The sequence below is a fragment of the Ambystoma mexicanum genome, chromosome 1p (assembly GCF_040938575.1).
Source record: "Ambystoma mexicanum isolate Mex_15411 chromosome 1p, UKY_AmexF1_1, whole genome shotgun sequence".
In the NCBI taxonomy this organism is placed as follows: Eukaryota; Metazoa; Chordata; class Amphibia; order Caudata; family Ambystomatidae; genus Ambystoma; species Ambystoma mexicanum.
The window spans coordinates 249,026,317-249,051,275 of record NC_090921.1 but is presented as its reverse complement, the minus strand read 5'-3'; the positions used below and the strand labels follow the sequence as shown (position 1 = coordinate 249,051,275).

Here is a 24,959-nt window from a genome sequence, read left to right as displayed (position 1 = left end):
CAAACTGTGTTTCCAGTCATTTACAGCAGTTTATAGTGAACAACCCCATCCTGGATCTTTATGTTATGTTACTGAGACCGCGCGTGGCGGCCATCTTCATGATCTACGGGTGCTTTGGTGGATCTGAAAAGTAGGCGGGGAGGGATTAGTTAGTGGGAGAGAAAGAGGGGCCACAAGAGAGGTTTTGCTTTGCAGTTGGTAGCTGCAATTTGCACTGTGTTGGATTTGCTACTAGCAGGCCCGTTTCTTGGCCCAGGCGAGGCGGGCAGCTGCCTGGGGCGCAATAGCCCCAGTCTCTGGAGCCTCTGGAGGGGATGAAATGCCCCAGTTTGTGGGGCGGCGCATTAAGCCGGTCAAGTGGCACAGCGAGTAGAGCGCTCGCTTTGACATCCGTGCAGAGCTCGCTAACGCGCGGGACCAATCTCAGCCTTTCATCCTTCCGAGGGCGATAAATGAGCACCACACATCGTGGGTAATAATAATCAGCGCTCAGATACCCGAGGGTTCGTAGCGCTATATAAATGCCAAATTATTATTATTGATGTGGGGAAAGTTCCGTGGGTCAGGTGCTGGCGCTACCCCTTCCGACTGTAATGTCACGTAGTACAAGTCAGAGGCTCCCTCTGACCACTTTTGCGCCACTTGGGGTGGGGTGGGGCGCATAAGCACACCATTAAAAACACTTTAGGTCCCCTTGCAGTTAAGACCAGCCCCTTCCATCACAATGCCGGCAGGAAAGTACACGTTAAACCACTTACATGTCACTGCTGATGAGTTACTTCATTATGCCGATAATAGTTTTCACCAGTGTTTGAGTAAATATTCTTTAAGCCACAAACCAGTTTATTTATTTATGCAATGTTTGTCGGGTACATGGACACAGATAATTATCCGACACATTGCATAAATAAATAAATATACAGGTACCCGACAAACATTGCATGAATAAATAAATAATCCTGGTCCATGTATCCTTACAACAGTCAGACTTTACTGTATCAAAGCATACATTTGATTCCCATTCAAAGCATTTTAAAGTGATTGTTTATTGGGTTCAGGTGTCTCCTTGTCATTGCCTTTTTGGCTTAGGTTGCTTCCAAACCCCCTTCAGCATCTTGTGTTCTTTCTTGGTTGTATGTACTGCATCCTGTGCCATATTCATGGTCTCTTGGTATGTCCAGTCCTCATTATCTGCAGCCTAAGTGGGACTGGGGCATAAAGTTGTCTTGGGCACCAGTGAAAAAGTGGCCCACCTTTGCAAATAGCAATTAATTCCTTGTGTGGTGGACTGTTTGACTTTGGGTAGAAGTTCCTTAATGGTGTAGTTTGGGAATGGCGCGGGGTCCGGTGGGAGTGGCGCGCGGTGGGAGTGGCGGACGGGATAGGGTGCGGGGGGGGGGGGTGCATTCCTAGTGTTTCGCCCTGGGCACCAAATGGACTAGAACCTGCCCTGGCTACTAGGTGGCATAGTTTTGGTGGTGTTTCGGTGTGTGAGTCTGTATGGAATTGTTGCTTCTGCCCGTGGTGTAGTGCTGCCGATTTAGTCGGTTAGGATTGAGTGGGATGTCGAGGGGTGTGCAGTTTGCTGTGTGATCCGAATTGGTGCTGCGTTAGAGGCAAGTGTGTGCCATATATGGTGGTTGAGCGGTATGTTTGTAGGAACATTTTCAGTAGGGGTAACGGAGAAAAAGGTCTGCACGTCACTGTAGTCTACATTCTTTTGTGTAGGATCAAATTCCTTATATGGTAGTTGGCCACATGATGCTTTCTTCTAGTAGGCACTTTACAAGGCAGGTATTAGACTGAGGTGGTGGCTGCCCCGACGGACGGATTAGCTTCTGCTGTCAAATGAACAGATCTGTCGGAAGCATTCAGTGCCATGGCCCAGGATCTGCCCGGCGCCAGGTCGCGTTGCCAAGATGTGTCCCTATGATGCACGACTTCCTCTCAGAGCACACCACTCTCCTTTGGGGTCCTAAGCTTTGTCCAGCTTTATTTAAAACGTCATCTCTTTAACCAGTATCATCTCAGCGGTTAGATTGGTTTTTACAAATTGATGATTAACCTCAGGATGCCGTCAGCACCATGCCTTTCACCCTGATCACCCAACACCCTGCCTTACACCCTGATCACCCTCGGCATTCTGTCAGCACCCTGCCTTACACCCTGATCACCCTCGGCATTCCGTCAGCACCCTGCCTTACACCCTGATCACCCTGCCTTTCACCCTGATCACCCTCGGGATTCCGTCAGCACCCTGCCTTTCACCCTGATCACCTTTGGGATGCTGCCAACACCCTGCCTTTCACCATGATCACCCTCGGGATTCCGTCAGCACCCTGCCTTACACCCTGATCACCCTCGGCATTCCGTCAGCACCTGCTTTCACCCTGATCACCCTCGGCATTCCGTCAGCACCCTGCCTTACACCCTGATCACCCTTGGCATTCCGTCAGCACCCTGCCTTTCACCAGGGGTGTTGCTAGGTCTGTAAAAGACCCGGGGCTACGCTGTCAGAACTGTCGGGACTTGGGGCCAGCTAGCATTTTGATTGTAGCTCCTGAGATTCTATCCGGGGCTACAACCAAAATACCAGGGGCTATAGCCCCGTTAGCCCCCCCCCCCTAGCAACGCCTCTGCCTTTCACCCTGATCACCCTCGGGATTCCGTCAGCACCCTGCCTTTCACCCTGATCACCTTTGGGATGCCGCGAACACCCTGCCTTTCACCATGATCACCCTCGGGATGCCCCCAACACCCTGATCACCCAACCTGCCTTTCACCCTGATCACCATCATATTACTGCCACCACCCTGATGCCGCCAACACCCTGCCTTTCACCCTGATCACCCTTGGGATGCCGCCAACACCCTGCCTTTCACCATGATCACCCTCGGGATGCCCCCAACACCCTGATCACCCAACCTGCCTTTCACCCTGATCATCATATTACCGCCAACACCCTGATGCCGCCAACACCCTGATCACCCTCGGGATACCGCCAACACCCTGATGCCGCCAACACCTTGCCTTTCACCCTGATCACCCTTGGGATGCCGCCAAAACCCTGCCTTTCACCCTGACACCCTGATCACCCTATACCCTCATCACCCAACACCCTGCCTTTCACCCTGATCACCCTCGGGATGCCCCCAACACCCTGATCACCCAACCTGCCTTTCACTCTGATCATCATCAGGATACAGCCAACACCCTGATGCCGCCAACACCCTGCCTTTCACCCTGATCACCCTTGGGATACCGCCAACACCCTGATGCCGCCAACACCCTGATCACCCTCGGATGCCGCCAACACCCTGCCTTTCACCCTGATCACTCTTGGGATGCTGTCAGCACCCTGCCTTACACCCTGATCACCCTACACCCTGATCACCCAACACCTTGCCTTTCACCCTGATCACCCTCGGGATATTGTCAACACCCTGCCTTTCACCCTGATCACCCTCGGGATATTGTCAACACCCTGCCTTTCACCCTGATCACCCTCGGGATATTGTCAACACCCTGCCTTTCACCCTGATCACCCTCAGGCTGCCACCAACACTCTTTCCATTGCCTTGCAGCTTTATATCATTGGATTCAAGCCAACTTCCTGAAGCTGATCCAACGAAGGATCAACTGTGGTGCCCAGATTTCTGGACTGACGTTCTGTGTCCCCGCCTACCACCTGCTAAATCAGTAGGGAATGCAGGTGTGTAGCTGTGTAGCAAGCCCTCCTTTCACAATCCATTTCTATATCCTCTCCAGTTTGTATCTGTCTCGGGAAGATTGCTCAGCGGCAACGTGCTCGGCTTGTAAGCAAGATGGCACCAAGCGACACAGGTTCGATCCCCGGGTCCTCGCTTAGAAACCTCTGGGTATAAATCACGTTATAAATAACCTATCATATCATGACCTCGGTGTCCCCCTTTTGGCAGTATCCTTTAATTCCGTCCTCCAAGGCTTGATTACTGGAACAGACTCTATGTCAGCCTTTCGTAATATTAAATGAAGCGGCTGCAAAGTTTGCAAAATGACACTGGCATGCTTGTGGTCGGAGTCCAATATAGACACTCTATCTCATTAGTCTGAGCCCAGCTGAATTGTTTGCAAAATACCATCCTGGAGACATCGTCTGATATTCTAGCAAAACAATGTCAAAGGTCCACTACTCCTCTACACAGGTGCTTTGGTCTCTGTATCTGGAACGGCCAATAGTCTCTAAAGTGCACTACACGTCAATTATAAGCAATGTCCCGATATTTTACCAAAAACAGACTCCTTTAATCAGTAGAAAAGGAAAGTCATTAATGGATCAGAGGGCACATTTTACACTTGCCATTTGCTAGTGATAATTCTGGTGATAATGGACTCTTGGCGAGTGTCAGGCTTCGTCCCTGGAAATTATGGCATGCCTGGAAACATTAAGGTATACGAAGGGGAACCACCGGCGGAGCAGCCTAGTCTTCCACCAATATGGCCGCCATAGGTATATCCCTCTGCCACACTCCTCCTACAGCGCGTTGTATCCATCCTTTGGGTAGCCAACGCTGCCGTGTCTCGCACAGTTCCTTTTTCCTTCCTCGCTTGTATTTGCTCTGAGTTTGCCTGCTATTTTCCCTCTTAAGTTACGTTCCTGTATAGATTTTCTCAGCCAGTCGGCACTCTCTTCCTACGTGCTGATCTTTCTACGTAAAGAACTCTCTGCTTTTCTTTATCCGTTTACACTTACCTTTTCCCGGCGGACTATTACCGCTGCTTTCTGCTATCCTCTCTCTCACCTTTCTGTCCCTATAGCTTTCCGCGCTCTAGCATCTCACCCCATCTCAGCATTTAGTGCTGCTACACCTCCTTCCTTATCCTACGGCGCGGGCAGCTCGTTCTTGGGAACAGCGATCAGTCCTTGCTCGCACTCCTCGTGGACAGGCAGATCAACAGATCTTCTCTCACCTGCCTTTCCGCGGTTATCTCTGGTTGTGGATCATCAGACGCAGTACCAAGTGGCTGCCAAGACTTTCCTAGGTGAACTAGGACCCATACGCTTACCTGAAGCAGGACTTCAACTCCCAACATTCAGTGGGCTACTTTCACCCAGCATCCGTTTTGCCTACTGTGGCTACAGCCATACAACACAAGAACTTTGCCATTCAGAAAGAATCCGGAACTGTAAGGGATTCCAACTACCAGGGTTTTTTGTTGCCAACCAGCTTTTTCCCTGGTCTGGGGGTTTGGCTCCTCAGAGTCCTCCGATCGTAGGTACCAAATCCTGCCAATGTGGCATCTGAGGGAGCCAGACCCTACTTGCACAACAAGAAGGACAAGAGATCTGAGGACAAGAAGGGTCCAGACGCCAGGCAACCACGCCAAAAGAGGACTTCCGAATTCAAGGACAGCTCATCTGAAGGTCAAGGTGAGGAGAAGGTTCGGGAGGGTAGGCAACAGTCTGACAGCGAGTAAGAAATGATGTACTGTGTGTAGGTTTAGAATGGAGGTGGCAAGTGATGTTTTACGACTATCTTGTAGCTTGCAACATGACATGTTGGACCTCGATTGGAGGTAACAGGAGAACTACACGGTTTTTACCTTCAGCTGCCTACCATGGAGAAAGAGCAAGAGTTTGGGTGCTTCTCAGGAATTGAGATGACAGCTTCATATTGAAATAAGTCAACTAAAAATTGGAACTTTAGCCAAGTCCATGTCAAGGTTGCCAGTCACTCGGGTAATTACCTGCAAGGACACAGCATCTTCCATGCCCAAGCTATCAAAATGACTTGTTATGGAGCCAAAATCATCAGAGATGTGCTTCTGGAAAAAGGCCAGAAGCCTCCCAAATTGTACAGCTACATCCTTCCTGGAGGTGGATATAGCCGACTGCAAACGCAAATCCACAGCTTGCTACGCTATGCTAGGATTTAGCTGGAAAAAAGGCCATATGATCAAGTAGTAACCACATTGATGTCTGTTGGGGAGACTTACTGAAACAGACTTCAAAAATCCTAGCTTAATTTCATTGGCACACTGATGGTCAATGAACTTTCCTGTCTAATAAACATCAGCTGAGGAATGGGAACAGGTCTAACATACCTAAGAAGTCTGGGCCTGAAGGTTCTTGCAGCATTGAGATCTACTAAATGCTTAGGCCTGTTTGAAACTTGCAACAAATGCACAACCCTACCCTCTCACTGCGTACACTACTGAAGAACGGCACAGATGTGTGTAAGCCAAGTTTAAATCCGCTCCCAAGCAGGCCAAATTTAAACCAGAACAATACACTCATCGCAGATTCAAGGGCCTGCGCCTGAAACTAACCTGAAAGTGTGCCTGACTAGCTGGCTGAGTGTACTAGTAGAGTGAGGGCGAACAGTCTTCAGAAACACACATATTTATCAATTCACACCAAACGAAGAGTGACTAGAAATAGTAACATATTTTCTCTGATCAGAACCACAAAACATCTGTAAACGCAACATTGCCACTTAGTGTAGGGGGAGAAAGCGCAGATCCTGAGAATCAATGTTGTGGGAGCATCCCTGCCCAGGAAAGTTCCCTCAGCTAGAAGGAATTCAGGAGCAAATGGACTGTGGGTCAATCACACTAAAATCATTCTTGGCACTTCCCAAAAATAAACGAAGGACTACCATTTTTTTTTAAATAACACCAACGAAAATTTCTTTCAAAAATCTCTTAGACAGAAATCTGACAAAAAAAACACCTAAATAATCTACTTCAGCATGAAGGTAGGATCCATAACGGAAAGTGTTGCCCCAAAAAACAGAAGTCTAACAAACACAGAAGTTCCGGCATCTCCTCAGAATCCATTGGCTCTGCTTAAAGAAACTCAGCAGGCAGGAATGTGGCGTGAGTGTGCCTTGGTGCGGGAGTCTAATTGTATCCGTGGATTCTGCTACGTGAGTCAACTTGGAGCCCTATCTGAAGCGGCATGTTCCATCTGCATTCTACTACTTTGGTCTGCAGAGCTCTGCTCTGTGCTCTGCGTTCTTACCTGCAACTGAGGAGGATTTTTGCTTATATCAGCATAGCACGTGCAGCAGGAGTGTGCCTTGGGTGCATTGTATTGCTGGATACATCTACACTCCTAAAATGTGCTACATCAACCACTTCGGTAAGGTACATAATTTACTTTTTCTACCATCATATTTGCACTGTGAAGTGTGCCAAGTGATCGGCGTGGAGGCTGGGGTGCTGGTGCTGCAGCGGTCGAGCTGAGAAATCGTGAGTTTAGACAACGTTGTTTACACGGTAAGCTCTGACTGAATACCGTGTGTATTAGTGTGATCATCTACTTCCCACTTTACGTCTCTCACACCGGAAAATAATTACAGTCTTTTAAACTTGTGCATAATGCATAATGGGAAAGACCCACAATAAACACACATATAACTTGAGAAACAACAAACCCTATGTGACGGAGCGTGGATACAAAAGAGCTGGGAACAGTGATGGGCATCATGACCATAGATGTGAGGTAGTAACCAAACAAGCCGCGCCAGTTACGGATGATGCGGCTAGCGCAGCAATTCCGGCTGGGCAAATACAGTAACACAGTAAAGGGTTTAAAAACCACCTCAGCGAATGCCTCTATTGAGGTTGATCACTCGTTGGAGCACAATAAATTGCCCTAAGCAGAATCTGGCCTAAACATTACTTGAGAAGATTTTGATGACTGACAACAACTCGTTGCTTGAATTGTGTTATTCCATGTGTAATGCAAACTCGGGTGCACAACCTCCACAAAACGAGAGTAGCATAAAAGATGCAAACTAACCTACGAGTCAGAATGCAGCCGAAGCAAATATAAGCAGAAGACGATCTGCCTCATCTAAAATGTTCTTGACTACTCGCTCTAAGGGCGATAAAACCATCCACGATGACCCGGACAATGAGCCCGCTGAGTTTAACGATCACTCCACAACCAAATCAACATCTGGGTATGAACATCTAAGTGATGACCCTGCCTGGGGAGTACTACATTTTGTCATCAAAATACTACTGAAGCTCTAGTCGAATACACGAAGATGTTCAGAAACAAGGTAACTGTACATTTGCTGCAGAATAGTAAAACTGCTCAGGCCGTTACTAATGAATACCAACTGTGTCCTACCCAGGAATCTGAATCTACTTCTACTGCGGCTATTACAAATCAGTCTCAAGAGGTGACAGTTATGGAGTCTCAATTGGCCGAAGAGCCTAAATCACCCCTTAGATATTCTACAGACAAATGGGTACGGCGAAATAGGATAGAAAAAGGTGGTAAGGCACACTGAACCAGACATGGCTGCAACACCACCCGAGGAAGACCCAGCCGCACCAATGAACTCCACCATAGCAACCGTGGTAAATCAGAAACAGCCGACAAGAAAAGCTAAGAACAGGCAACAAGAAGACAAAAACGTCTGCAACAAAACCCCGGGACTGGCTTTTACACGAGAATGAAGTTGATATAACCAGCTCCAATGATACTAACCTGATCTCCAATGAATCAGTGGCTGCTTCTAGTGATCCGTCTATTGGCCTGCCTAATGCACCCTTTGCTGCTACTGATCTTGGAGAATATAAGGTGGAGATTGGTCATCACCCACCCACAATCGAGCTAATATACAATACAATACTGTTCAAAGCGTAACTGTTAACAGGAATCCATTTAGCGATCATGCCACCCTTAGCCTGACCCTAGAGCTAAACGTATTGAAAATGCGTCAATATGCGCCTGGCGGATTGACACCTAACTAGGGCTACGCTCGTGTTGTCTGGTCAGAGGGAAACATCCGAAAGGCGTGTAAAGAGATGGCACTTCTATACTGATGTCTATTCTGGGTTTGCACACAGGGGATGAGATGGAAGATTGGCTTAAGGGGTTCGCCTACGAGTGTGGGAAAACAAAGACACCCGTTGGTTTTGGCTGAAAAGAAACATATGCATGCTTTTGATATTGAAATCCAGAAGCGAAAACAAAGGCTGCATATATAGATTCGTAGGTTAAAAAGCGGCGGTGCCATGAAACAAGAAGTTCACACAATCACTTAGGCTGAAAGCTTTGTAGCATAACTGGGTGAAACGTGGGAAACGTATGGGTATTAAAGTGAATGGGCAAAAGATGGTTGAGGCATTGCATGGTGTGGGGTATCCTAAACTCTGCCAAACCATGTACTGCTCGATTAATCATTAAGCCCATTTCGGAGAGTGTATGGGTTACCTTTATTGAAGAAAAAATGAAGAAATGACACAACAGAACCAGTTTCCAATTCAAATGTGTAAATTGGCCTATGACCTTTGATATCCCTGAGATGATAGGCCACTTCACTAAATTAAAAACTCTAGAGCACCTTGGCCAAACGGCCTCTCCGTGGCAGTACTCAAGGGCGATTACGAATTATGGGCCAGTGTATTATGCAACATGTTTATAAAGTGTGCTGAGAAAGATGTATTCCCATGTCCTGGAAAAAAGCTATTTACGTGCCTGTGTATTGCCTGAAAACTATTGTTTGCTTTCATTGCTCGATTCCACTGGAAACATTTTTTGCTGGATTTGTGTTAAAGCACTTGCAAGCATGGGTCACTGAATATCACATTTTGCATACATTTCAGACTGGTTTTAGCCAAGGCTCATGTACCACTCATAATGTCCGATTACTGGACTAGGTCATGGAGCGGGATAAATCAGAGAACAGTCCATCAGTTTACATTACTTATATTGATTTTTGGGCAGCATTTCACCAAGGCAGCCATGAGCGGGTTTGGAAGAAAATGCAGGCACTTGGCTGTGACGAGTGACTTCTTCAAATCCTTGCGGCCCTACACACGGATACCATGGCACAGATTCCTCTTGGTGACTCTGGTCTTTTGTCAGAAGAGGTAGAGGGGTGAAGCAGGGATGCATACTGGTGGCCCTCCTCTATAACCTATATATTGCAGACCTTCAGGCTTTGATGTTTCTTAATGCAAAGTGTCCACCTAGGATTGCTCAATGTACTGTCACAGCCATGCTTTATGCCGATGACTTGGTCATATGTAACCATTTATTCTCAGGCATAAATAAAGGCCAAAGGTCATGGGTTGTCTATTAATTTATTAAAAAACCCAAGCCATGCTCGTTACGACTCGTAACGTAAAGATGCAACCCCTTACTACTGACCTTGGGCACAGTGAGTATACCCAAAACTATAAATATCCGTGGATTGAAAAACAGGTATGATGAAATTGTAATAAGCAAATCCTGCAAAGCTAAACATATCTCTTTTATAGTACGTAGATTTGCATACCACCATGCCGGGTTCACATTAGAATGCCTTCTTGAACTCTACAGACAGTGGTTCTGTTCTGTATTATAAGGGCTTGATGCCCTTGAGATGCAAAATTTGGAGTGGCAGCAGGTATTTGAAGGGTTTTTCAGGCGATGTGTCCTTGGGCTCCCTCCTTCAGCCCCTATCGAGTACATAGGGTTAGAACTAGGATTATTGGCTCTAAAATCAATGGCAATTAAACGCAGAGGGGAACTTATTGTGAAATCCAAAACTTCCCCAATGTGCCCGCTTCTTACTAAGTTGGGTGCTAACTATTGTCTCGAGCATACACCCGAGAAAAATAATGGGCCCTTGAAACTGGCAAAAGGCCTGTTCCATAAATTAGAACCAGACGACCTAGAAACAGACAGACACAAAGTACCCAGATACTAGGGGGGCGAGTGTTTAAAGCGAGGTAAGGAAATGAAGTGTGGGTGTATCGGGTGCGGTCAGATGTGCAGGAGGAAGGAGGGAATGGCAGCTTGTGGACAAGACTGTTGGATCAGGTGAGGCATTGGCTTAAGAATGATATTGGTTCTGCAGTGTGAGTGTGTGTGAAACAAGTGTAGAGAGGGTAGTGCAAGGTGTGCGAAGACGGATACACAGCGATTGGAGGATGGCCGAGTAGTGGTAGTGTAGGGAATGGAGTAGTGGTGCAGGAGAAGTAGTAGTAGTAGTAGTGTAGAGGGAGGAAAAGGAATGTGGGGTATGGAAGGATAGTAGTGAGAGAGGAGGAGGAGAAATGGGAGGAGAATTAACGTTAAATGGTGGAGGCAGGAGACAAGATTGGAGAGTAGTGAAACACTGGAGGGACAGAAGGTTGGTGGGATGGAGTTAAGGAAGAGGAAGCAGGTAGTAGAAAGGTAAGCCAACAGTAAGCAGGCATGAAACCAGTTGAATCCTACAAAAAAAAATAGCAAGGCACTACCCAATCCCTATTAGAACACTAACCTTTGGTGAGAGCAGAGAACGTTAGGAAGACCCTGCTGGAGTTGCGATAGCCCACACTTTGGTAGTAAAAGTCAGCAGGGGTTACTGTGCTGTAGCACTAACTGGAGATACGGACGCCTGGATTAGAGAGGAAATCCCATGGGAAACAAGAGACGACCATGGGGCCCACACAAATAAAAAATAAAAATTCTTGACATTTCTTAAAGACTCAGAGTGCTTTTCCGTGCCAACTGTGACAGGGGGCCCTGCTGTGCACTAAGGAATATCTGCCAATGGTAAAATGAAAACAGCTGGAACTCTGTTTCATCGCCTCGAGACACGCCAGGTCAACCACGATCGACTCACTTTGAGGCACTACATAACCTGCAGTGCTGCTTTCGGCACTCTAAACATCTTAAGCCACTTATGTGCTCTTTCAGCCAAAGATGCTGGTTCGACCCACTAAATCAAATTGGGTATTCTCGATCCGATAGACGACTCGACACCGTGGAAGCATGGAAGCAACCCACTCAAATTCTAACTTGTCCTGCTGGAAGCCATCAACTCCCCCTTAGCGACTACAGAATGGAACAAACAGAGGCATTGTTTCACCACCAACTTGACAGCTATCTCCAACGGCTGGAAGACATCGACTTGAATGTCCCAAAAGCAGACTCGACTCAATGGAAGCCTGGACATCACACCAACTCGATGCTGACTTGCCAGTTGGACCGCACGACTTTAACGTCTTGACACTGGCTCCATTGCCGTAAAGGGCCTAAAAACCTGCCTAGACCCTGCTGAGCCCCAAAGAAGACAAGCTATAAAAAGGGATTTGAAGTGGCCATGTCACCCTTCAAAGGACCGCAGTGGCTTTTAAGCCTCCCTTCTTGCCTTTTGTCGTCTGCTAAAATCTTGTGCCTGAAACCCCCCCCCCCCCCGTGCAGAGCAGTATTCAATTTATCATAGCTACAAACAGTGCGCGTTATGGGTGGAGGGTCTCGCATTCCAAATGGAGATTTCCAAAACACAACCTGGAGGTGAGGGCAAATCCCATTAGTGTTATGGGTTCATCTCTGTCCCCTAAAAAATACACACACAGTTTGTTGTGTAAATTGTGAAGAGGGCAACTGTATTAACCCCTTAAGTGCCAAGGACGAGCATGCTTGTCCTTTTTGCATTGACTTGCACAATAGCCTCGCAGTTAAGATCATGAGGCCCAACAGACCGATTGCCAAGAGAGGGGCGTAAACCATGGACACATAATCAATAATCAAATCTCAAGCCGAAAAAAGCACGGATTTCAGAGGTTTGTGGCAAGAAAAAACAAATATTGGAGCAGACATCTAAAAACGAATCCAGCATTTATTAATTCTCTTGCTGATGTTCTTATTTTGCGCACCGATTGAAAAAAAAACTCTTACAGAAAGAGTACCTTCCTTTAAACAACGTGTGAGGTTTGGAAACCTTCGCTCAATAGGCATCAGTGATCAGAAATAGACATAAGAAATAGACATATTGACAGATGTTGTCCTATAGACTAAACGAGTGCTAGATGAGTAAAAACACTCACATTTACACATCTTAAAATGACAATTATATGGGTTTTTGTGGGAATGCATTTTAAGATACATTGCGTGAAAACCCTGATAAAACCTTTGATAGGGCAAGAACGACGGTTACTAGAGATGCGCCCATAGGGGTGGGGAACAAGAGTAGGAGGTTGGAAAGTTAGGTACACAGTCAACTTGTATATGCATCCTTGGGAATGACCCCCACTGCCAATACCGTTACTGCCACATTATCACATCGCCCAACTACTAGTATGGCGGTAAGGTGGAGGGAAAAACCTCCAGCGTAATGCTGCAGGTAATTTCACAGCCTTACCGCCATAATCCGGCCATTTTGGCAGTATTACCTGCCAAAATGCTTAACACGCCACAGCGCCACTTGTAATGCAGCGGTAATGCCGCCGTACCAAGTGCCAGTAACGGTAATACAGTTTGGTGGATTTACCGATGGTTTCTGACCCTGTGGCAAGAAGGTATCTCTGAGCACGACCTTCCTGCTTTAGCTTGCTACTGGAATATTACCAGGCTTATTCGTATACCAGCACATCAGCTATCCTGCTTTGTTGAGACCAAACACTTGGGCCTGTTGTTTGGTGTTCTTGTATATAGGGTGGGTAGGGGTGCTAACAGAACAGTCATTGATAGTTATCAATTACTCCTATAGAGACCGGTCAGGAGCTGGGACGGTGCTGGACCTCTGCCCCTCCTATACCTCTACACCAGATTCTTGCTCAGCACCCACCTTTATGTAAGTTACCCTCCCCCTCATTAGGCTCTTCCTCCCTTTCCTCGGTCTCTGACTTTTGTCCTATTTAGCCAGGGCAATGGCTCAGCAGCCAAACTCATAATTCCTTATCTACGGGCACTATTAAGCAGCCATGACTCCCCACTCCATACTAGCAGGTACCACTGTCTCTTCCCAAGTGTACCAGTTCCCCCCACCTGTTTATTATAAGCGATCATGGACACTGTGTCCTTTCCCACCCAGAATAAAGTACTTTGTACTTACTGTGCCTCGTTCACCGAGAGCAGGGGTCTGCAACCTTTGGCGCTCCAGTTGTTTTGGACTACAACTCTCGCTAGCCCCAGCAATCATAGTCAATGGTGATGAATACTGGGTTCTGAGGTCCCAAACATCTGGAGAGCAAAGCTTGCAAACCCATGACCTAGAGCATCTGATCGACCCAACCTGGTTGTTATACTGACTTACTGTGCCTTTTGCATCTAGGCCTGTTCTACAGCTATTGGGTTACTGCCCATGACCGCACCATGTGTTCAATTCAACCAAAGTGTGTCTAGTGCACCAGATCCATTCCACAGGTGTTTAAATGATACCAGCGTCTTAATGTGTAACTATCACACCCGTGTGCTAAAATACATCTGATTTCCTGTGCCATTTGCACCCAGCACACCTCATCTATTCTACTTGTTTGGAAAATGACTTACCCAATTGATGCGATACTAGAGGGTGCTTAGCTCACCTGGTTGTACCTGTGTAGTGTGCCAAAAGGAATCTTTGACTTGCTGTATATCCAGTGCAGTTGACCACTTTCATGTATAAATGATTTACTGTACCAGCATGTTAGTACATGGTGCGCTAATCTGATTTACGGTGTCAGGTAATAATGTCCCCGTACATAATGTCGCCGAGAAAAGCTATTGGCGACACTATATATGGTGAAATAATGTATGGGGACGGGTTGCGGGGATGTCCCCCAGCTCCGGTAAAAAAAAAAATAATAATAATAATAATACAACAAAAAACAGGGGTTGCGGGGGAGTTCCCCTACAGGTCTCCACAAAAAACTGCGACATTATTGCAGGGACTTTATTACATGGAACCTGATTCACTTGGCTGTGCACAACCGAACACATGATCTTTTCTGCCTCCTGTGCCTTTTCCTCTAGGGCACCTAATCTATTCCCACCCATCTGTGCGCCTGACCCTCCCTTATTCTGAGTGGCGGCTCACTTCAGGGATCCTGGCCCAGAGCTTAGCTACCCTAGATCCCAGGTGGTTCCCCCTCCCCAGGCCCTACCCCATCATTTCCACCGTTACGTGCCTACATTTGCAATCTCCTTCGGACCAATAACACACGGTAGTGGCACCCTCAATTCCTGCCTTACCAGAGGGGCAAGAACGCTGGCCGGCATCAAAGTCTCCCCCCTTATCCTGGTCAGACCACCACCCTCTTAACTGTAAACTACATTGGTCTGGGAAACCTGATGCCCCCCCGCCCCCACCCAAGCACTGACCATTAGGTTTTTACAAGGTAGACTGTTAAGCCGTGTGACTACCTCTTGCTTGGCTGAAACCTTTGAGAGGTTCTCTGTGTTGCCAGGCTCCCCGCAGGAGATACTGACTTCCCTATAGAAAAGCTCTCCGTGCCCTCCGTCTTCTTCTGAGCTGCGCCCATTGAGCCTGTTAGACACTGCGCACACTCGTTTGTGGCATGGGGGTGGCCTCCGCACCAGCCTTTTTTGCCCACGACCAAGGCATCGCCAGCAAAAGACTTTATACCCAGCATCCACCAAAGAAAACATTGAATCATTGGCACCCAGCTCAACTACACCAGTTAACAGTTGCTTGGGTGCTGGCCACCTCCTGCTGGCACTTACTCCCTTTCTGAAAAAGCCAGGCCAGGCAATCCAACCTTTATGGCCAATGATATCACCATAGCCAACAGTTCAGTGCTGAGCAAATGTGTAATGTAAATGACCAGCCAGCAGCTGATGCAGCACAGTGTCGCTCAATAACACTCTGCATAACGATACATTAGACTGCTGGCCTTCCAGAGGGACTGGCTCTATACACTTCGTGAGCGCGGAGCATCTGCTTTTAGGGGGCAGTGGCACCCCAGCACTTCATATCTTCCTGGACTTGGCAGAGGCTTTTGATATTGTAAACCACTCCACACTGCTCTATCACCTAAAGGACCTGATATGGCTCTAGAGTGGGTGAATTCTTCCTCCAAAGCAGGGAGCAGCAGGTGTCATCAGGCTCCAACATTGGTTTTCAGAAACCTTTGGCTGACCTCACAAACCCCCCTCTCTGCATCCTTCCCGACCTAAGCCACCACCCAGATCGGGATAGGGAGCTCTGGACGCAGAACATTTTGTAGAAGAAGAATTGATCACATTTTTTACAATGGATTTTGCACCAAATATATGTGATGGGGTGGGTTCAGTCGAACAGTTAATATTGGGGCAGATAAAGGTAGGCTACGGTAGGGGGGGCGGGTGGGGTCTCTCCCTGCATATATTTGCAGAAAAATCTACCCGTTAAAAAAATGTCAATGGGTTATTCTTCAATAAAAACATTTAGATCAGATCACATAGAACCCCCAGATCACACAGAACCCCCCCATTTCTCGCTGGGAAATCCTCCACAAGATTCAGCATCTATATCCACATACAATGATTACATGATCAATACCAAACTGTGCGAGAATGGAGATCACTTATCTGGGGGGCCTCCATACCCACAGATCTGCATTTCCCATGGTCTACCACTATGGGGTGGGGCCCTAAATTGTGCTCATCTGCATAGAATCTGGGCTTTACATTTGATCGCTCACTCTTCTTTCCCCTTCATGATCAGAGTCTCACTAAGATGTCACACCGCGACTCCCACATGCTATAACGCATCCTGCTGTACCTAAAATGGAAGTCTCCAGGGCTCTGCTTCTAATAAGTCTGGATTACTTCAGTAGCCTATACCTGGGTCTATCTAAAGGCCTGGTGCAGCAGCTCCAAATAATGCAAAATAAGCCTGCTAGATGGACCCTGGACCTGAAACACAGAGACCATAGTTCTCTATGTCTTGTTTGCCTGTAACGGTTATCAGCGGACAAACAGATTACATTGAAAACCTTGTGTACAATCCATCTGGCTCACCGGGTAGTTGGGCCTGCCAAACCTCAAAGAGAAGAGAACTAAGCACTGCCCTGCCAGAGTCCTAAGGTCGGCTTCTTTCTTCTCCCTTTGCCCTACCAGTGGTCAGTAAAAAGATGTTTGGAGGCAAATTATTCAACAGTTCTGGCTCTTACTTGTGGAATAAACCGACTGTCGCACTGACAACAACTTACTGTTCCGTAAGTGGCTAAAAGGCACACCTTTCCAGGCTTTCTTTCACGCCAGGCACCTAGATCAGGAAGTCTTCATGGACTTTAGCTCTCAAGACACTTCCCCCTTTTGCATTTCCGGGTTTGTAATTAGGAATCGATGAGCAGGAGCTAAAACCCACTCCTGGGTGTCAAGCATCAGCCAGGAGGCAAGAGCTACCACTGGGGAACCAGCAGCGCGTACCCAGTGCACTGCAATTAACTTCCACACGAGATACGCTGTTTAACTCTCTGCCAATTATGCATGATGCATTATGTTTAAATGTGTACCAGATACGTCCTAATCCTTTTTTAACTTTGAGTATGTTCATAATGTAACATATGCATGTATTAGTTGGCTTCAAGCTAAGCCTGCTCTCCTGCGCTAGAAGCAGGAGTTTAATGGCTCCCAGGAACTTTGAAGCCTGCATCTTCACACTTTCTGACAGTTTGCAATTCTTGTACCATCATGTATTTTCTTGGCACTACACTTCCACCCCTCATCCCATACCTGGCACTTAACAGGTCTGGAATGTCCCATGGCTTTGAAAGTTCAGCAACCTACCCCCACCCCCTCGTCCCTCTACTTTGAATGGTACAGTGTGAATTGGTGTCCCCTCACCCGTTATCTGATCCTAATCCAATAGATATTCAATGCACACTTAGGGTAGCTACCCGCCTCCAGTCAGCGACAATCATACATGTACACTCTACATGGGCTTGCTTTTTATAGGGACCTTTAATTCCACTTCAACCAGTCCCCATTATAGATCTTGGTATATTTTGCCTCTCACTACCTACAGCCACTTCTGTGGCCCATTATACAACCAACCATTGCATGTAATTATCCAACTACCGCTCTTTGAACCTGCCTCAAGCATAATCCCTAGTTGCCAACATGCTTAGAATTGTCCACCTTATTGGATCCATACACATTCAAGCCTTCATAGGTGTTCCTTTTTCCCTGCTGCATCCTCCACCCTCCCACACCCATTTTCTGTTACTCTTGCGCCCACTCTTAACTCTGTGGACTGGGGTCTGGATGCCCTAGGTGGGTGCACGGCGTGGCAGCTTCTGGGAGGGCCGTACGCTCCGGGACTACTGCGATGATGATTTGGCACAGTATGGGGGCCATGTACCAAATCAAATCTGCAATGACACGTAATGCTGTCAACATATCCCTTTTATATGTCATCACATTTGCCCTAGTACACCCAAAGCAGGAGGGAAGTACTGTATACGCTTAGTGCTGCCATGAATGGTCTAATAGGCATATGTTTAATTATGTGACAAAAAATATATAAAAGAGAGCGGGGAAGGAGGTGTGACTGAGGTGAACGCAGGCATAGCACGACGAGTGTCACCGGCCAGTGGATTGGGGCAGATGGGTGCGACCAAGTCTTGCTGCAAAACATTCCATTCAATGGGTCTGGCTGAGCAGATCCCCCTTCTAATTATACACGTTTGAGTCTAATTATACACGTTTGACTCTTCTTTGCATCAACACGTCTGTCCGCTGACTTGGCAAACCAAGTGTTCTCCATGATACACGGATTGTTTTGTACAAATTCAGCAGGTGAAAGCCTCCACGTGACTGGGGCCCACTTGTGCACCTCTCAAATCCATTGCGTAAGCACTCATCCACAAAACATAGTACCGTGCAGCATCTGGTCTAGCTATTGCCATGACAGTAAAGCTCTGCTCTAAACCAAGCTGGACATTCCCGAGTCCTTCTTTCATGTTTACACATAAAGTAAATCATCACGGTTAATAAGCATGCAGATCTACTAACACAACCATACCCTTTGCCCCTTATCCCAATTGTTTTGTATCCTGTAGTTGTTAGTTGTATTTACTAATTCCCCTTTCTTATGACCTCATTCCTAACATCCCCAGCCCCACGCTTTCCTTTCCACAGAATAAGGTGTGCCGGTATCCTGGCAGGATCACAACACACCACATTTTGGACAAGGCCAGGCACCATAATGCCACTACGGTGGTGATGGGCGCAGTATAAATATTGAAAGGCATAACATGTAATACCAACTGTGATTTCGAAGAATGTTTCAATGCATGAGACTCATGCTACGGCACCCGTCTTCTGGATAAGCGCGCTGTTGGGGCCCAAGGGTTGTGAAAAGAAATGAACTTAGTAACTGGAGTTGCACTGCTCCGACTAAAAACTCCCCAGAAAATGTATTTAAGACAGGTTAAAGACTTGCGTTGCATACATGTGCAAAAAACAACATGAACACAGACAATAGGACACACATACAGTTCCACTATGTGCTGCCCACCCTTTCATATGATATGATATGAATTTGGCATTATTCCGACACAGTCTGGTGGCATAGTCACACATATTTGCATCTCGACAACATATCCATCCATACCCACCAGGGGTATCTAATCTATCCCTGATTCAGATGACCCTATCATGCAAGTCTTAAGATGACACATCTACACCCTAAATCTCATGCCTATCAGGGGGAGAGGAATGGGCGGCGAGATAGCAGTTGACTTGCCGAGGAAGGGAAGTTAGCCGTGAGAGGAGGGAGAGCACAGGGGAACAATGTTACTGTGCACCCTCCACCCCTGCCTGGGAGGTTACAGCTGGCACACTATTTAGCTACTTGTTCCCCACTTTGTCCCTTTTTAAGCTATGCATTGTTCTAGGTCCCTCTCTCACTGCCACCACTGGATCTCCCTTCCTTTGCCGCCTGCACTGCTCCCATATCTCGGCATGACCGCCCTCTCCCACTCCTGCTCCTTCATTCCAACTCCATCTGTTCCTCCTTGAAATGGCCATACAAGAAATCCTACATGCAACATCCTTGAAGACAGATCAAAACATACCCAACCACTTTGGGAAGCACATCCATAACCACCCACAAAATGCACCCTTGCCCCAGCAGATGTAACAGTCCCAACCCGATGTCGCCATCAGAACCAACCATCTTCTAGATAAAGGAGGGGTGGTGTGAAGGGAAATGGTCTCCATCCATCATTGGCAAGGTGCTCTGCAGAGCCTAGACAACAAATCCCTCACTAAACAAACAAGGAGGGCCACGTGATCTTGACCATCAGAGCAAGGCCCACATTATATATAGCATACCTACATACCGGGCTATTCCATCAGAACTGACTGAGGACCAATCTGTTTCCACTCCAAATAAAATATCTGCTCCAGGGTTCGAAATTGAGGAGAGCTGGGAACTATTTAGCTCCTGCTTCAGGATAGGTAGATTATTGTGTGGGAGAATTAATCGAATTCAATTTCATCTAATTTTTTTCAATACATTGTTCTGCAAATATATGTGCGGGTTTAGGGTAAAAAATAATGTGAGGGGCTTACAGGAGAGGAGGGTGCGGAAGTCTCCCCCACATATATTAGTGATAATATCTACCCCTAAAAAATTATAATTCGATGAAATGAATTGGGCCAGATCCCATAAAACCTCTGGAGAGCCTGGTTAGCTTGAAACCAAGAGCTACCAGGAGCTACTGTTGTCTATCCAGGCCATTGGTGCCTTAGAAACTTACATACGTGACTTTGAGGTTTTGAAAATGCTAATAAAGATGAATTAGGACACATTTGAACATATCGTACACAAAAATAAAGTGTGCACCTCTTTTAGAAGTTATATTTGCAATGCATTGGGTTCTCGCTCCTGGTTCCCAAGCAGACGCACCAGCCTACTCGGTGATGCCTGACACGCAGGAGCGGGTTTTAGCTCATGCTCATCAATTTCGGACACTGCATAAGCACCATGAAAATCATATTCATCCCATCTTCAGGCAGCACATCCATCTGCCACTATGGACGCTAGATACAGGCAAGGCACAGGTAACACACACTGGCACCGACGGCTACCATCAACAGGTCCATGCTCATCCCACAGAAGGCATCCATGCCAGTCAACCACACAGGGCACAACTTCACACCCCACCATGCAATAAAGGTAAGTACTCACAAAGGGCAATGTAGCCACCTCTACCCTGGATATATCTTACATAGAGCACCTAGCTATCATGACCACTATGGCAATAGAAATGGCCACTGTGCATCCGACATTACCCTTGAATTCCAGGCAGAAGGGATATAACCTAGCGGTTTTGGCTCATCTGCCCCTTTTGGGGTGGGACCAAGCCTGATCTGCATACGGTCTTTCCTCTTCTGTACTGGCTTGACAGGCTATAAAGTGATGGCCTGAAGGGTTCCCAGCGGTATGTCCATGGTTATGATTGATTCAAAATCTTCCAGCCAAAATCGTCCAGCCATCACCGTTCCGTGATGCCCATGTATACCCCTCCACACCACAGACGGCAATAAATGCTGCTATGAATGTCAACATGTTCACGCCCATAATGCGATCCACACCTGCCCTGCAAATACTCCCAAAAAAGAAAAAGAGGGTGTAAAAATACTCCCAAGAAAAAAATAGGCAGCAGACACATAAGGTGCCTGTCGCCCTGCTTCCACCCACACACCACCATGGATATATGTGGTCCAGTAGTACACGTAGTGCTAGATCAAGAAACTCAAGTTCCTGCCTGATCTCAAGAGGTGAACATGGATCTGTCAATGTTGTTGAATAAGTAGGCACAAGGAAATACGTATTACACATCTATTTCTGTTTCACAGTTAACATTTATATTTTACTTATCTTTTTACTGCTTAAAATCATTTTACCCCCAAAATGAAATAATATTGAGTAAAATACTCCCACCTTAAAATCTTATCTGGAGCACTGGTCCGCACACTGACCCCACCCACATCCTCACCTACACCCGAACACCCATCCACAAAAACAGACAAGGACTGCATACACAAACTTACCCTGGGTAACACCTCTACCACCAGCAGAGGCAGATGTGCCCCCATCATGCGGCTACACTTGAAACTACACAAATTACCAATACATTAACTAAAAATCATTGACAGTACGACCCATCGTAGTCAACAAACTACTGGCACACCACAGACAGACCCTCCACCACCTGGGAGGATAGATCCGCAATGCAGAGGTAGGGCCCGAGCAGGCAAAGCCCGCCCACACTCTGTAAATGCCCACTCAGCAGCACTGTGTGGGCATTTACACATGTTAAGTCACTGCGGTGGGCCCAACTACATTAGCTTCAGATCCCACTTGTAAGATAATCCTGGACAGGCCTCGGCCACAAGTACGTACAAAAGACTGTAGTTTATACAGACAAGGGGCCCATGCAGCAAAAACCATGGACCAAGGACCTCCTATAGCAAGGGCTTGGATAGTTCTAGGCTTTCCTTTCCCAGTTGAGTGCCCTCTTGTCGTGTACAGGACCTAAGATGCAGAACTGGCTTTCGTGCCCATTAACCTTCCTGTATTATTTCTACCATGAAAGCCCTTCTGCCCCGTGCACTGCATTTCCCTCCTCTATGCTGGGCTTCCTCTTCCGCCCCCGCTTCCCGAGCATCCTGTTTTTTCCGGTCCCGCCCACTTCCGTTTCCTACCTCTTTGGACCTACTTTGTTTGCATTTGTATCCAGCTTCCTCTTCGCCCCCTTTGCATCCACAATGAAGCAGGTCCACCCGCTTTGCATTCCTTTGTACAATACTCCTCTTTATCCCCAAATTCATCTATTCTTTCATTTCCTTCTTTGCACCCCTTTTTTTTAATGTTTACTCCCTGGCAGACACTGTTCTGTATTATCTCCCCTCCCGCTTAATTCATTGTATTTCCTGCTCACTGCCCATTACTACCCCTCCAATCGCTCCCTCTATTTCGCATCACCCCTCCTCTTGTATTTACCTCTACTCTTTGCATGCCCGTTCTATTTCAAGCCCCTCCCACTGGCATATCCTGTCGCTTCTATTCCGTTTGCATTTCTCCTCCTGCCCCTCACCCCTGTATTTTCCCCTCCCCCTAGTGCCACTTATATCCATGTACGCTGCCTCCCCCCTCTGTTCCGTCCACCTCCCTCTCGCACCCTTCGCTATTCCACGGCTGTCTCCTCGGCACCCTTCTGTACTCACATGCTGAGAGCTGGGCAGGCAGCAGGTGCACGGGTCTTGTCTCTCCCTGAATATTTCTCCGGCTCTAGGATGCGTTGATTCCTTTGGAACAAAAATGGCCGACTGACGTCACGGACATCCGGGTCCTGATGGAGACGGGGAGGAGGAGCGCATCCCGAGCCCTGACTCACCTCAGCACCCGCGGGGGTGGGAGGATATTTGTTGAGACTGAACAGACAGACAGACACAGTAACAGCAAGGAGAGACTGTGGTGATAGAGGGAGAAATTCAGCGCGAGGCGAGAAGAGAGCGCGCCAGAGATTCCAGGGGGAGCAGACCGTGCCTCACTCTCGGGCAAATGCAGAGCGTCACTCACCTGGGGGTTATCACCCACCCGCATCCCCACTCAACATAAAGTGAAATGCCCCTGTAGATTGTGATGGGTTGAGCCACTCGATGCTCTCTACAATCTCCCGTTCCCTCAAAGGGATCACCCTCCGAATATACGTACACCCCCCTGGAGGCTCAACAGGTTGTGTGTGCGAGAGAGCGCGAGAAGAGAAGTCTACAGAGCGCAGCGACTGGGAGAAGGGAAAGGTTGCAGAGCCTGAAAAAGAGTAGCGGCACTGGATTCACAGGACAACATCCACGACGCACGGCATGGCACTCGGAAGGTGGCCACACCCGAGCGACCTTTTTTTTCCTTCGTCCTCCCTCGAGGAAGAGGACTTGTAGCTCTGCAGGAGAAAGAGCAACATCACATAATAAATATAACGGGTATCAATGAGCATTCCCAAATGGAAGGTGGCGTGCGCATTTATATGCGGGGGCGTAGTTTCGGGGTGGGGGGGGGCACCTGGGGGTGAACAGGGATTGGATCTAGTAAATGGACGTTTGTAGCAAGTAAGCCTTTCACAGGAGTATAGCGGCAGAATTAGCGCACGTTATAAACGGACCCACAGTTTGTGTTCTCTCTGCGGCCACTCATGTGCTGTTATTACTTGACATGACTGTTTTATTGGCCTGTGATGCATGAAACAGCACGCCTTTCCTACCACGAGTCTTATATGTGATTTAGCGATAACTCACACACGTATAAACATCTCTGCAGCAGAGCCGCAACCCACTGATCTATTCTGCCATCATAGACTTCAATCTCATACATAATTAATACCCCTTCCTTGCATTTAGTGTGGAGACAACAGAAACATTTTTAAATCAGCATCTTTGCTGGATTGCCTTGCAATCATGTTGCCGATACAGATTCTCCGTTGTACTCTTTTGCACTTTCAGAGGCAAGCACACCTTTGCACTGTCAGGTTGGTATACTATGTGGTTTGGAGCTTTGCCAGTTAGCTTTAGCGAACACACAGTACTAGTTTATCTTATGAAAGACAACTATGCAGACAGCCTAGCACGATGATGGAAAATTACAAGTAGGATGTGAGGAGATATAGCAAGTCATTACGAATATGGTGATATTTCCCACAGATATACTGTCATAGTAGTTTACCATTATTGCCACTCATATCAGTGGTAAATTCGCTCCAGTGGGGGACTCCGTTGGCGACTGAGGAATTACCACTGGTGGTAATTCAACCTGCTGTAATTCCTCCAGTTTTCGGAGGCAAGGTGGAGGAAATACCTCCAGCCATTGCTGGAGGTATTTCCTCCAGTATTTCCTCCACCTTACCTCCAAACACATAGCATGGTAGTGTAGTAAAAGTATATACAAAAGAGGAACTCCTAAAGCAAACGGGAACTAAGTGGAGCAAGAAACTAACCTATAACATAAGTGTTCCCGAGCAATATACAATTTCGATTTTTTTTTTCAATAGCTGTCCGTGCTTGTTGGTAGCTAAGGCAGATTGAAACAGACAATTATTCATACATATTCTTGTACCTCATCAATCAGAAAATCCTAAAACATGATTCAGAAAATTCTGACCTAATTTTTTAGCAAATTTATTATGTATATAAAAAAGAAAAAAGGACAAGTCAGCCAATAATTGGCTACAAATAAACTCAGTAGTTAAACTAATAAATTGACAAACATAAA

At 47.1% G+C, this 24,959-nt stretch overlaps 1 protein-coding gene across 1 annotated transcript in view; it reads right to left on the bottom strand.

The window, feature by feature from the left end:
• The window catches only part of VAMP2 (vesicle associated membrane protein 2), a 267,674-nt gene extending 244,604 nt beyond the window's left edge, over nt 1-23,070 (bottom strand). Inside the window, exon 1 of the mRNA XM_069646469.1 lies at nt 22,922-23,070. Within this exon, the coding sequence (XP_069502570.1) occupies nt 22,922-22,923 (2 nt within the window). The 5' untranslated portion in view covers nt 22,924-23,070. The remainder of the gene's footprint in view (nt 1-22,921) is intronic.
• Nucleotides 23,071-24,959: the final 1,889 nt, after the last annotated feature.